Source organism: Eublepharis macularius, chromosome 1 (assembly GCF_028583425.1).
Source record: "Eublepharis macularius isolate TG4126 chromosome 1, MPM_Emac_v1.0, whole genome shotgun sequence".
Classification (NCBI taxonomy): Eukaryota; Metazoa; Chordata; class Lepidosauria; order Squamata; family Eublepharidae; genus Eublepharis; species Eublepharis macularius.
The window spans coordinates 116,129,971-116,145,403 of NC_072790.1; the positions used below are offsets into that span (position 1 = coordinate 116,129,971).

The 15,433-nt window shown below is 38.0% G+C and overlaps 1 protein-coding gene across 1 annotated transcript in view; it reads left to right on the plus strand.

Moving 5' to 3' along the window:
* EYA4 (EYA transcriptional coactivator and phosphatase 4) overlaps positions 1-15,433 on the plus strand; it is a 236,115-nt gene that overhangs the window by 21,763 nt on the left and 198,919 nt on the right. Inside the window, exon 2 of the mRNA XM_054978088.1 lies at positions 2,995-3,095. Coding sequence (XP_054834063.1) covers positions 3,063-3,095 — 33 coding nt within the window. The 5' untranslated portion in view covers positions 2,995-3,062. The remainder of the gene's footprint in view (positions 1-2,994; positions 3,096-15,433) is intronic.

Below are 15,433 nucleotides of genomic sequence, written 5' to 3' on the forward strand. Positions count from 1 at the left end.
AGGTTTTTTAACTTGTTATTGCAATTTGATATTGATGTATAGCTCATGGAAGTTGCAGTGTTAAAAAATTGGAGTATATTATTTAGCAAATTGTAAGAAAAACGTTATTGAATGCATTTGTTAATCAGGAAGCTAGAAACCTTCCTAAGCAAGATAGGTTAAAAATGCTAATTTTTTTATCTTGGGATATAAAACACTTCATCAGCTTTAAATTCACATCTGCAGTAGCAGATGCTTCTCTTCACACCAACTTGTGTGCAAATTTAAAACTTTTAACAACTATTTTAGAAGTACTTAAAACACTTATAGTATAATAAGTGTTTTTAATCGGGGTCTGTCAATGGAATATGGGATGAAGGTTGATTTAGTTACCAGATTATTGCCTCATAAATTGCAAAAGTTTTACTATTATCCCTTAATTTTATACTTTTATTAAAACAGTAATGCTAGTCTTATTAGAGTCATTAGTTCTGTAATGTTTTCATGCAACTCTTTTTGGAATCATTAGTTCTATAATGTTTTCATTCTTACAAATTAGTGGAACTGAGCTAAAAACAAAGGGCCCCCTCTCCATCTAATGTAATTACTGTTGTACAATCGGTGTGCATATTATTATACATGTTAAAGCTTTCAATGGTGTGTTTTTATTATACTAGGTTAAATGCCCTACCATTCCTCTTGGTTTTTATGATATTGATACTGTGGAACATTATTTAAAGTTTTACCTTGAAGCAGTGTGCTAATAGATCATGAGGCCCTTCTGTTCATATCACATACATTTGCAAATGTCTAGACTCTACCGTAGGTCTCACTAAAGCTCTGTAACAAACTAAGCTTTGAAACTGATACGCCAAGATTTACAGCACAATCCTAAGGTGAGTTACACCAGTCTAAGCCCATTGAAACCATTGGGCTTAGCCTGGAGTAACTCACTTTAGGATTGCACTGTTAGTGAAGTTGGACAGTCATGACCATTTATAAAGTTGAGAGGGATGAGTGCATAGTTTCCTCTTTTGTATGGGCTTGACAGAAATGTAAAGACAGAAAATGACATCTTTTTGTAGTTCTCTGTGACATGATATGGCTGTGTCTGAGAGTCAGGGCTGAATAGACTAGAATTAATGTAAGGAAGAGGAAGCAGATCGCCAGAAGCATGTCTTGCCCCTGACTCTGTTCTGCTACCTCAGCTCTGCTTCTCCTTCCCCACTCAGGTAGTTTGTTCTTTTTTTAGTCTGCCTTTCTCACTGAGACTCGAGGTGGACCACACAATGTAGGTCAATACAATAAACGTCTGTAGCATGTTTGTCTGAATAAGACTGTTTATAGGGAAGAATACCATATGAATTAAATACGATCTGGGAAGCTGGCATGTGCTGATAGTTAGGAGTGCAGAAACTTTAAATGGTGTCTTATTTAGCTCATGTAACTATGATTTGTTTGTGTATATTACTTTATATTATGGGCATGACCACTCTCCTGTACAGAAATAGTGAATTACTGGGAAGATTGTTTTATTTAATAAGCACTTAGCTGCTGTCCCCACCACCCCAAGTCTTTAGATTTTTATCAGTTTCTCTAGTAGGCATTTCAGACAAAGAATTTTGTTCTGTGTGTTTAATATGCAGGTCTCATATATCATCTTTCACATAGGAGGGATGCTTCTCTTCTTTTTTAAGAGTCTTGTTGATTGGGAGAAAAGTAGAATATAAATATTTTAAATAAGAGACTATTCAAGAGTAATTAGTGGCCTCTCTAAAATTCATGTGTTAATGTGATTCATACTGACTAATATGTTAACACTGAGGAGGTAGACTCATTGCATGGAGATTTTGCAACTTTATTGTTGCATGTGGAGTTGTTTCCTGAAATTGCTTTCATGTGAAAAATCACCAAAACCACAGCTTGTCTCTTCTTGGCAAACTATAAATTCAGATTGTGAGAAAGGAATTGTAATCTGACATTTAGCATTACCTGTGAAGTTATACTTCTTATTTGATAGCTGGTGGAATGGATGAATGTTTCCCTCTTTCTCTGCTTTTGCTCATCAGCTTTTAGAAGTTTGTTTTTTTAATACCTGCATGTGAGACTTTATAACCTATGCAGTTTTTAAAAATGAGATAAAAGAGGAACAATGAATACGGGAATCCCTAACAATGGATCCTTCTTACAAATTTCCATAAAATAGTTCATGTATGTGTTCATGTGATCATTTAAAAATCAAATCCATAAACATAAAATTTTATATCAAGTATGGTGTCAGAGTTTTTTTTAATGGGGGATTATAATAAACCTACTAATTATCTGTTTTAGTATTGGTGCCTGCCTAAGATTCTCATTGGTTTGAAAGCAGAATGGTTTCCACGTAATGGTTCCTGCTGAGGACTATCACACATAAAAATTGTTTCCATTTAGGGTGGAACTGAATATTACATTCAGCACTGAATTATCTCCCTGTGATGTTTACATGTTCTTATATGAGTTGTTCCCCTGTGGTTTCCTGTGAGCTGAGCAGTAGGCAGAGATCTGTGAATAGATTTCCTTCTGGAATGGAACTTGCCGTTCTTCCTCCTCCCCATTGCAGCCCACTGCACTCCCTGAAATGCTGCCCTATGGATCAGGGGTCCTTCAGAAACATCATTAACTGTGATATGGGGTATGCAGTGAGACTAGTAAGTTGGTGAAAATTGCCCCTGGTAATTTGGAACAAGGGCAGGAAAACCTGATGGCATCAAAGCATGGGTTAGTATGGCATGCCTAAATATGATTAGGAAAGGAGAGAGAACTGTAGGCGGGTGCCTCATGTCAAACAAAACATCTATGTCGGCTTTTAGGCATTTAATAGTTGCTGTATTTTAATTTTAATTTGGAATATAACAATGATTGTAGAGCTCTATTCCCATCTATTTTCCAGTAGAGGTGTTATAATAAAGGGCTTTTTTGTTTGACTATGAAAACAAAGTAACACTTTATCTCCTTGTTCTCTGTTAAAATTAGGACACCCATTTGTGATTTAAAGGGAAGGTGCTTCTCTTTGCGAAGAAAAGGTAAAGTGAGAAACCTCCATGGAAGACACTCAGGATTTAAATGAACAGTCAGTAAGTAAAAAATGCTGTATTACATATAATTGCAAAGTATTTTTCTAGATTGCATTGTTGTTGAAATGTATATATTTATGAAGTATATAATAAATTGGAGTAAACATGAATATCAATAGTAGCTCTTTTTGTATCAGAACAGCACTTCTCTTGGCAGAGGAGGTGAGAGTTTTTTGCCAATTTCCTTTTGCACTTGAGCCAATACTATGTTTATGAAGATGCTTTTGACTCCCAGGAGCAGAATTTTGGGAGGCTCAGTGGGGTGTAGTGGAAAGGGGAAGCAGAAAGTCCCATTCTATAAGTTGTTATTAATTTGTGGTAATTTGTACATATAGGTTGAATCCAAAGCTTGCACAGTATCTCTGTTTTTGTTGCTTAGATACCATCCTTACATTTGCAAACTTTATCTCTTCCTTTCATTTTCTGATGTGCAGTTGTACTACCTGAATTAAAGAATAGTATGTCTGGAATGAGTTTATTTTTCCCATTTGTGAGTTTGGCATAGTACTGTAACACTAAAAGTGCTCTCTTTAATCTCATGGAAACAATTGTAGGAAAAATCTTGCTCCACTTTAGTGTTCTAGAAAATTAATAGATAATGTTAATTTGTAAAGATTTTTAGCAGATAACATTCTGTTAATAGTATGCTGCTAGAATGACCTGGGAGAGAATGCAGCCATGGGATAGCCTGAGCTGATCAGATCTCAGAAGCTAAGATCCAAGCTTTACTTGGATGGGCAACCACGAAGGAAATCTCTGTAGAGGAAGGCACTCACAAACCACCTCTGCTTGTCACTTGCGTTGAAAGCCCTTTGTTGGGGTTGTCATAACTCGATTGTGCCTTGATGACTGGCACGCACACACGCGCACACACACACAGAATATCTAAACTCAAAAGTTTTTGTCTAGTTACATATGGCTCCTGGGACCTTTAGAAATGTGAACTAGAAAAATACTATATGATAGATAGATAGATACACACACATGCAATTTGTTAAAAGCAGCATATTGACATGTTAAAAAGTGAAAGATCAATAACAGGTTAGTAGTGCCCATTAGTTACCACTGCTGCGCCCCAGAGCTATTCGTTGATGAATGATGGACTGTTCAAATTCATAGATATTCATTGAACTGATAGGATTTGCAAACACTACAGGTGATAGACTAAAATATGAAAATGATCTTTATCAATTGCAGAACTAGGAAAGCTACACCAAAATGAAATTAAACTTTAAAGTGTTGTTCTACTCAACACATGTAATAATGGAGTAACTGGCTCTGAGTAATTACCTTACTGAACAATGTGATGCTGTGGCACAAGCTATTCAATTTTACTTATCCAGTATTATCAGGACCATCATTTCCGAGAGAAATTAATACCTTCTCTGTTCAGTGCTGGTAATACTAGATCTGGAGTATGGTGTTCCATTTTGGGCACTACAGTTCAAGGATATTAAAAACTTGGAAACAATGACTATGAGAGCTTTGGGGATGATAATGCATGGATGGTCTGTAGTGGATAGTACACAGCCCTTGCTGGAAATTACCATGATTCTCTTCCTGCTCTGTCTGTGCTATATTTGTACAGTGCTGTGTCTTACCTGGCAGGAAATGAGAAGCAAGTTCTCATTTCCAGCTCGTAATGATGCCTGGAAGGTGAAAAGCTAGTGACTTCTGGCAGTTGCTCCCTACACAATTATATTTATGATGATGACAAAATCCAAGTTAGAAGAACTTGAAATTTGAAGTTCCCCTATTTGATATGTGAATCCTAATATGAAGTGAACCTATTTCAGATCTGGATGTGGTTTTGCTTTAGATCTGGCCAGTGAGTGTTTCTAGTGACCCTTCCCACTTCTCTAGACCTTCTCATTATCCCTTTCTCTTCTCCTAAACTTACAGGGTGCTGATGCAGCAGCAAAATCCACCCTCCGTTCAAATGCTGCAATAGCAGTATGTCAAATATAAATGGGCACAGGGAGATGTAGCTGTCAGGGCCTCTGAGGCTAATGAACAGATTTGGGATTCCTAGAGAACATTTTGCCCCGAAGGCTTCTTCTCTTAGTACACTGTAATGTTAAAAGAACTTTTATGTTCACCTCAAATGGAGATAGGAGAACATTATTGCCACAGTCCACCAAATAAGTTTAGGAGATGTGAAGATTATGGGATGGTCTTGGGTGATAGTGGGGTACACGGTTTTGTTTTGTTTTTTAAGCTCTGTATTAGTGGTCACAAAATTTTATTTTCATATACTTGCAAGGAAAGCCAGCAAAAGCAAATTGAGCTCAATATTTTTTTTCTGAAGAATATATACTATTTGGGTGAGAAAGACATGCCATACTGCTTGTGTCAGTAGAAAAGAGCAAGTGTCCTGTAGCACTAAGACTAACAAGATTTGTGGTCGGGAATGAGCTTTCATGAGTCACATCAGTGTGGAAAAGAGAGATTTCCTCACTGACCATTGTATTATTGAAGAGGTGATTTCCCATTTTCCAATTGTGGACCCTCATGGTGCAATCCTAAGAAGAGTTTCCTGGGATAAGCCCCATTGAACAGCTCTTAATTAGATTCTGAGAGTCTATTTAGGATTGTTCCCTCAGCCAAATTCTTAGCCATGTTTCTTTTGGACCAGTTAATACCATTTCTTTGGGCTTGACTCATTTAGAGCAATATCTAAGCCATGATAAGGATTAGGGAAACTGGGTAATTAATGAGTATAGGAACAGCCCTTCTGGATCAGACCAGTGGTCCATCTCTATGGCATTCTGCTTTACACAGTGGCCAACCTGTTGCCCTAGAGTGCTAACAAACGGCATAGAAGCCGAAGCCTGTTGTTGCCTCCTAGCCAGTGGTATTCAGAGATGTACTGCCTCTGAACATGGAGTTTTCCTGTGGTCACCATGGCTAGCAGCTATTAATGGATTTATCCTCCAAGAATCTGTTTGATGCACTTTTAACATCATCTCTGCTGATGGCCATCACTATTTCCTGGGACATTGATTCTCAGTGAGTAAAGGATTACTTCCTTTTGTCTGTTGTGAACCTCTTGTCCATCTACGTCATTGATTGTATTTGGGAGAGGAAAGAAAATGTTTTCTCTCTATCTTGTGCCCTCTTAGTTGTCTCATTTTCTAAATTGAAAACTCTTTTAGCCTTTCTTCAAGGCTTCATTTCCTTACTTTCCTGTTCCAACTCTTCTTTTTCTAGCTCTGCATTGTACACAGTATTCCAAATGAGGCTGTACCGTAGATCGGTATAGGGGTATTACATTGTTATCTTTTTGCAAAGGAAGTTGTCTCTTGGGTAAGGACTAGACTTAGCAAGCCAGTGATTTCACTTCTGATTGTGTTACATCATATGCCACTTGAAATAGGGCTGGAATATGCACTCTCTCCCTGATAGCTGAGATCCTGGAGATGTCTGGGATCAAATTTGGTACGAAGAACTAAAGTACTTAAAATTATTGGAGTACTGCAGTCCAATTAAGTCTTATTAAATTGACTTGATAAGAAATCATACCTACATACAATTACCACACCTGGCTAAAATATCTATATTACTGAAATATCATGTGGACATGCTTACTGAAGAGAGTACCTGAAAACTGCCAATATCTTTGGATGACAGCTTGAGAAAGACAAACATGGAACATAGATATTTGTGAGATAGAGTTAGAAGTGACTGATAATGATCTATATTTTGCAGAGACTTTTGACCAGTTCAGTCTTGTGTTAAGAATGGTCATTATGTTTAGAAACGTTATATAAAAATGTAAAAGTCCTGAATAAAGTAGAGTTGTTTTAACACATTCTTCTTAAAAGTAATTTGGTTATCTTTTTTTCCAAATGTAAATGTATTTTTCTCCTTTAAAAACATAACTGTATCACTTATAACTTAGTGTACACAATTGTACTGTTAGGGGTGTGTGATTTGGGTTTCAGGTTTGGGTAAAGTACCTAAATTGGACCCGATTCACAATGATTCGGGATTTCCAAAGCAAAACTTCCCGAAGCGATATCGCTTCGGGTCAAGGGGTTTAAATGCCCCTTTCCGTGCTGCTTTGTAGTGGCAGGGAAAAGGGCATTTAAACTCCGGGATCAGCTGTTTGGCAGGGAGATCCCCGCCAAGCAGCTGATCCAGCCAGTGGGGGTTTAAATGCCTCTTTTCCGTGCTGCTGGGAAGTAGCATGGAAAGGGGCATTTAAACCCATGGATCAGCTGTTTGGTGGGAGATCCTTGCCAAGCAGCTGATACGGGCCTTCCCCGCTGCTCTGTTGGCCCCTCCGGTGCTGGAGAAGGCAGTGCAGGCCCCAGAGGAGCCAGCTCTGGGCTTCTCCACCGCCCAGCTGGCCTCTGCGGCGGTGGAGAAGGCGATGCAGGCCCTGGAGGAGCCGGCTCCTGGCTTCCCTGCTGCACAGCTGGCCCTCTGCAGTGGCTGAGAAGGCTGTGCAGGCTCCTGACTTCCCCGCCACCCAGATGGCCGCTACTGCAGCAGAGAAAGCGGTGTGGGTGTGGAGGTGCTGGCTCTAGGCTTCCCTGCCGCCCAGCTGGCCACTGAGACACCAGAGAAGGCGGCACAGACCCCCGAGAAGCTGGCTCTGGGCTTCCCCACTGCCCAGCTGGCAGCTGCGGTCTTCTTGGTTCCATGGCCAGGTAAGTGGAGTTGGGTGGGGGTGCAGAGGAGGGGGAATAATTGGGGGGGCTGGGTGCCAAATCTTTATCGAGCATACCGAATTTAAATACCTGAAGCCAAAGCTGATCAGACCGGTGGTCCAGCTAGTCCAGCAACCTGTCTCACACAGTGGCAACCAGGTACTCTGAAGGGCGAGCACCAGGGTGGATAAAAATCAATGATTTTTTTAAAAAAATCAAAAAAATCGGATTTTTTTTATTTAAATCGGATTTTTTTAAATAAAATGCTTTTTGAGGAAAATATATTACCATCCAAAGGTTATTCCATCATGAAATAAAGATTAGTTTTTAATTATGTAGAATAAGGCTGTATATGTTTAATTTTTTTGGTAAATAAATTCCATTAATCCATTCACAATGTCATGCTCTTACAGAGGTTTTTGTAAGATTATTGGGCAGTTTCTCTGCCTACAAGATATTATCACAGATGCTTGGTTTTGCAGTTCTCAAAACTGAATTTGTGTCAGCTCAGCAGAGATCACATGCCTCTTCTTCACAGCAAAAATGTTATAACATGAACAGAGTTGAGAAAAAGACCTTAATCCTATTGTTCTACAAACCTATGAAGACAGAATCAACCTTTCCAGTACTAAGTTTCAAGAAGTTCAGTGAATAGAAATAATATTTTTCTGATTGTTTGGAGTGGAATAGATCTGCACAAGAAGAAACTAAGTGTGAGGAGGGAGGGGCAAGCAGTACAAAATGAAAGTGAAACTTTTTGAGCACAATACTGCACAAGTCTTTGGATCTTTTGTGTGTATGACCTGAGGTTTATCACATTCTTTCCTTGGAGGAAAAAACCTATAATGGCAGCAGGCCGTAAAAGAGACCCAGTTTGGGAATACTTTAATGAAGTTCCTTTACCTATCGGTAAGGCAGGCATCTACTTGCATATTAAAGTTATACCAGCAAGAATTAGTCTTTATGTAGAAAACTATGATTTAAATCAAGCCTTAATGACTAGTGATATAAATCGTGATTTAAATCGTGATTTAAATCAGTTTGATTTAAATCAAATCCACCCTGGCGAGCACCAAGCCGTAGAGGCAGTGGTATTCAAAGGTTTACTGCCACTGAATATAGAGTTTCCCTTTTAGTCACCATGGCTAGTAGCCACTGATTTTCCATCCCCATCCCCCTCTGTTCTCCATGAATTTATCTAATCCTCTTCTAAAGACATCAGTGCTCGTGAACGTCACTAAATCCTTAGTTGTCTTTTCTGTACTTTTTTTTCTAACCTGCAGTGTCCTTTACCCTATGTTAGTTTAGCACATGCATGTAAATTTTTGCTATCCAAGAGGTAGGATAAATAGAAAACACAACATTGTTACAAACAAAAGGAAATTTATCATAGGACAGGCAGTGTATTTGGATAAAACACTGAAAACATTTGATTATAATGACTCTGCAATAAGTGCACATACAGGATAGACACTAAAAGGAATTTTGAAGATCCCCCTGATGAAGCACATTATAATTAAAGCAAATTAATTGTGCCCAATAGTCATCACATTTAAACATCTTCTTAAAAACAAATTGTATATTTCTGCAATATACGCATGAATTACCTAATCCTGCAAATGTTTAACTAAAAATCTTTTAAAAAGCATTTTGATTGGCCTTTAAAACAAAAACTTGATTTGGGGGGCGTGGCATCTGCGCCGTACAAAATGGATGCATAAAAGTAAGCTCCGTCTCTCCCCAATGCCTAAACCACAAATAAAATCATCATAACATTCAAAATTGACACAAAATGATCAGGATATGGGTAAACAAGACATGGACAGTAAAAAAAAAAATTAAAAGCAGTTGAGAACTTACAGGATTTCCCCCCTCAGCCTCAGAAGCTAGCACTTCAAACAGAGAGCAGAAAAGACGCACTTAAAACAGCTGCTGAGGGAAGCTGGGTGAGTTTGCCACTGACCCCCCCCCCCCCCGATCCTGCTCTAACAGCTCTGTTGGCTTCCATGGAGCAAAATATTCTTGAAAAAATGTTCGTACTTATTAAACTACGAACAGATCAATTTTCAGATCTTAAAATAAGCATAAACAATGCCACACAGAAAGCAGACTGTGCCTTAGAAAGGAGTGAAACAATACAGAAAGAGGTCTGAGAACTTCAAAGGGATAAGAGGCAAATGCAAGAGAAAATATTGTACTTAGAATGCCAATCAAGACAATCAAACCTGAAATTTAGGGGTTTTGAGGAACATTTGACTGCTTCAGAGGACCTTCCTTCCTTTTTGGCTAATTGGCTAGCTAATATTTTAAACTTAGAAGATGATATTGCCCCTTTAATAACAAGAGCTTACTGGATTGGCCCTCAGAATCACCCAACCGGAAAAGGCCCCAGGGATATCATGGCAGTCTTTTCTGACAGGAGAACAAGGAAAAAAAATACTTGTGCATGGCTAGAGATTGTGGCATGACGCTTCAAGGGATGTAGGAGCGACTTGTATTTATGATGATGCAAGGTGAACTGTATTCTTGCCCCTGAGGAAGTCTGTGGATGAAACTCGTGTGCTAATAGCCGGCCCCTTGTAGGGCTTGATGAGTGTGAACTTCCAGCGCCTTTCATGTTAACAACTCCACCTGAAAGAGAAAAATAGAAACAGTTAATATAGCATTTCTGTCTTCATACTTACCTTGTATTTGGATATCTTCCCTGGAGCTTTTCTTCCCAGCACACCTGAAAAAAGAAAAAGGAAAAAAAGAAGACAAAGGACTGTTTTAATGTCAAGGGTGTTTTTGTGCTGGATCTACATTTAAATTACTGCAGCTGTTACTATACAGAAATATTATTTTTGTACAGAACTATTCATATTCATTGTATACTATTTATGAGTGATATTTATTGTTATTCATTGTAATTATTATTGTACTACTATATAGGAAATTGTCTTTGAAACTACAGAGTACTTTATGATATCTTTGAATGTACTTAGTCACTTTATTAGATCAGACAGTTTATAAAATCAACATTAGAGTTGTGTTTGAGATTGTGATTTATTTTCTTCTTCGGCTGCAGCTTGACTGGTCGGGTTTTTGTTTTCATACGGGGGGAGCCTCTTTTGGTTCTAGACATGTTACTATACATCAGAAATCCAGTAAAGTCTCTTCCCTAACTTCAAGAAATTCTCTCAAAGTTCGGACATATAGCAGGACTGAAAGTTAATCAAACCAAATCTGAATTACTTCCTATTGATCTATTGCCTGAAACAGCTAAATTAATTCATCAACAACTTAAATTTCAATGGACTGAAAATAATCCACCTTAACTAGGTAGATCCCTTCCACTTTAAACAACTTGATTAAGATCAATCATATTCCAAAATTCAAAGAAATAAAGCAAGATTTATTCAAATGGAATCAACAACAACTATCTTGGTATGAGCATTATCATCTTTGTACTCCCAAAATTAATCTTTTTGTTTCAGACTTTACTCATTAAATTATCTGCAACCTTACTTAAAAATGGGCAGACTACCCTCAATAATTTCCTATGGCAACATAAATGTCCACGGATTGCATTTTCTACTCTGAAGCTAAAAAAGACCCATGGAGGCTTCAGTTATCCAGATGTTGATATTATGCCAAATCAATAAAAATAGCAAACATAGTGCTGATGCTGCAGATGTGATCGTCTGTATTGGATCAAAACACTGTATTGGATCAAAACAATCTCTTGGCCTCTATCCATAAAATAGCTGATCTGAAGCAAAGCGAATTTATGTCCCCTGACGATCAATCACAATACAGTCCTGGCATCCACACTTAAAGTGTGAGATATTCAAAGAAGCAAATAAGTGCCGGAAATATCCTGATTTTCCACATTCACAGCTCAAATTTGATTTCCACCCAGTCAGGATCCAGCCTCTAGAGAACTCTGGAATCATCAGAATGTCATGTGTTTGATAGGTATTGTTACTAATAAAGGGATTCTTGAAAAATCAGAACTAGAAAGGAAAATACAAAAAAAGATCCCATGGTACTCCTATCTACAGCTCAAAAACATGACTACACAGATTAAAAGAACTGACATACTGGCCAAGCCTAAATCAGAATTTGAGCAAATCTTAGATAATCCAATGCTAGTTCTTAAAGGCTTAATTTCAAAAATTTACAATGCCTGTAACAATAAATTTCCAACATGCCAAGTTAAACGGCAGCAGGAGTGCAAAAATCTGAACTCAAATAATCATTGGAAATCTATATGGACCTCAAATCTTCTCAATTCGCCAGTGGTTAACACCAAGCTACAAACTTACAAAATAATACATTGTTGGTACTGCACACCTAAGAAATTGTCCACAATATCTTTAGCAAAAGCTCTTCTATGCCCACTGCGGGTGGGAGTGCAAACACACTGAAAAATTTTGGAAAGAAATCTTGGAACAAATAACCCACATAACAGGCTATACGCTCACAATAAGCCCTGAAATAATTTTTCTGGACTAATAGCAGAACTCAACTATATCATATATCTGACGCAATATCACAAGGATCTTGGCGGCAGCGAAAACTGCAATAGTTTCAAAGCGGAAATCACAGAAACCTCCTACATTAGCAAATTGGTACTGTAAGTTATGGGACCACTACATTATAGAGAAAAATCACAGATAGCCTCCTTCAAGATGAAATATACCCCAGAACAATGGAGTTTACAGAAAAATGGCTCCTCTTCATTGAACATATAGCCAAGAATGACATACAACCAAAAAATCCAGTATACCAAGCCATGATGTTATGAAAATTTCAAATCTATGAACACTCATGATGACTATACATCCTTAGTCAGACCTTGCACAACAACAAATGACATGTACAAACAATTTATTCACTTGTTTGGTTCATCATGATACATCTTATCCTCCTGAAAATCGACAACAAAATAAAGCTTTCAATCTCGTGTAACATCAAAAGAATCCATGCTGGTAACCTAACTGAGTTATTGACTCAATAGACATATAACATAGTAATGTCAATATTGTACCTTGCAGCAGCTGGTTTTATTCTTATCTTTAATGTTATTGTTTATCTTTAATGTTATCATTGTTTATAAGAAGGTAAAATCAATTTTAATAAGTATTTTAAAAAATTTTAAAAATTGATTTAAAAAATCTTTCACTCTTTTTAAAAGGGAAAATATTTCATAAGAGTTTTTTGACCACTCCCTCTAAATTCCAGTTTTTCCTGGGGGGAAAAATGTTTTCTTTCATATCCCTTTCCCCAAGCCTTCACAACTCTAATCATAAGAATGGCGGCTGTTATTCTAGATTATTTATGGATAAAGTGCCAGAGAAAGAAGTTCCTGGGGAAAAAAATCCATATTGGTAAAGAGTGCGCTTGTCATTATTGATCAATATACTGCAACCAAATGATTTGGATCGTATGCATAGCTACCATAAAGCACATGTGGAAGCTTATCTTACATAGTAGCCTGATAGGAGTGCCAGAAGTATGATATTTGAGGTTGTGGGATCTGCATGGGCAATAAGAAATGCACCATGAATGACTATATGTGAGGAGGGGGGCCTGGGCATCTAATTGCCCTTCCTGTGTATTCTACAAGTGTTTCTGCTGACATTAGAGTCATAGAGAGTGACCTCATATGGCAAGGCTTTTTAGCCATGTGAGCCTCTGACCCCCTTGGCAGTGCATTTTTAGGGATTCTCTGCAAAGGAAAGAGATGTCTCTGCAAGTAATTTTCATTGCTGGTGCATATTTTTTTTACAATGTCATGTGAATGCTAAACAGACTGTAACCACAATTTATTGTAGTTATTATCTTTATTTTAGAAATGAAACTTTTGTTTCATGATAGACTGTTCTTGTACAGTGAGAACTGGATTTGTCTATTTATTTGTAAATGTTGCTGACTTAAGCTTATTATTAAGCTCTGCTCACCTGGTAGTTGCATGAGACATATGAGTGCTCTTTAGACATAAAAGAAAACACTGCATTTGAAAGTGCTAGTATAAAATTTTATAAAATGTCGGTGATCTAATTTCCAGTTTAAACATTTGAAGTTGCATTATACTGACTCATACTGTTGGTTCAATGAGCCAGTACTGGCTACAGAAACTTGCCAAGATCTCAACAATCTTTCCCTGATCCTGGTTGAGTTTTAAACATGAGCTATGTGTATGCAGAACATTTACTCTACCTCTTAGCAATAGCTCCTCCAATCTTGTACTCACGTTGACTGTATTTAGGCATCATGGAGGTCTGTCTGTAACTGGCAGGAACACAGCTTGTTGTGGTCATGCAGTCACCTCACCCCTTGCATTCCCCCATCCCATTGTGTTCAGGTGTCATTAAAGTTTCTGAATTTGAAAACCCCCATGTCAGGCTCCATTTCATTATGATGTCTGAATGCAGACTTCTGGGTGAATCAGAACCCCCCCCCCCCCCAATCACAATTTAAAATCCTGTCTTGCGAAGAGGTGCAAGCATTCACCCAGATGGTTGTATTCAGATGCTATAGTGAATTGGAGCTACACTTGGGGGTTTCCAGGCGTGGCAGCCTTCAGTCATAATCTGTGCACAAGGGGAAGAGGGAAGAGTGAGACAAGCATGGGCACAGCTGCAATCTCTGCTCCTGTCCATTACTGACAGATCTTTCTTTGTCTTGATGTCTGAATGTGGCATTTTAATAATTTATGTGTTTGTTCTCCTGTTTTATTCTGAATAATTCTTAATTATGCTGAGCATATTGCATCACACTGTTGATGTAGTTCATGGAGGCAGCTATAGAGTTAAATTCCTCTGCACTTCAAGTAATACTGCAAATTTTATAAGATCTTGAAAGCTATGCTATCTGTTTCTTCTCTTACATTTCTTCAGAATTATTGTTTTGAATGAAATACACATCTAATCCAAAACAGTCTGGTCTGGTAGTTCAGAATCTACATTTATACATTGGTTACTGTGAATTGTATAGATCTCTGGAGCCCTAACAGGAGGTGGGGCATATTTTTGGAACTCTCTGTGAGCAGTGTGTCCAAGGCAGTTTTAATTTTCACATTATTTACATACCTGCTAATTGAAATCTTCTCTGTTTTAGAAATGAAACTGTAACTTTAAAAAAGTCTTGCTTAGACCATTTAAAATATTAGTTTTTGTAAGTCTGAGAATATTGCCTACACTTTTAACTTTGGACATTCCATGAGTACCAAAAAGGTGGGGGAAAGCACAGCAAAGTTTTTCTTTTCAGGATAATAAAAATTATTGTTTAAAAGAGCAGAGTTTGTAAGTTTTGGCTGTCTGTCTTTTTTTGGCCTTCCTGTATATGTAGCAATAATTATCTGGCACTTTAGAATGGAAAGATTTAACTGGAGACAGTACAGTTGAGGCATTTAAATCTTATTTTTTTTCATAAGAGTCATTCTGTTGCTATTTGTCAAAAGAATTTGAAGGGTAAAACACAGGCAGTACAATCTGCAGCCCCTCTGTGGCCGGGGTGTACAGCCTCCTGTATAACTTTGGTGCTACCAATTCTCTCCCTGAGAACTTTCAGGAAGGAAATATGCTGGCAAGTGAGCACAGCCAGGCGCAGTCAGCAGAACACATTCTCTTATTTCCATAGAAACTCTGGTGGTATCCACCAGTCACATGAGAGCCACTGTTGAGTGGCAGGCAAAGG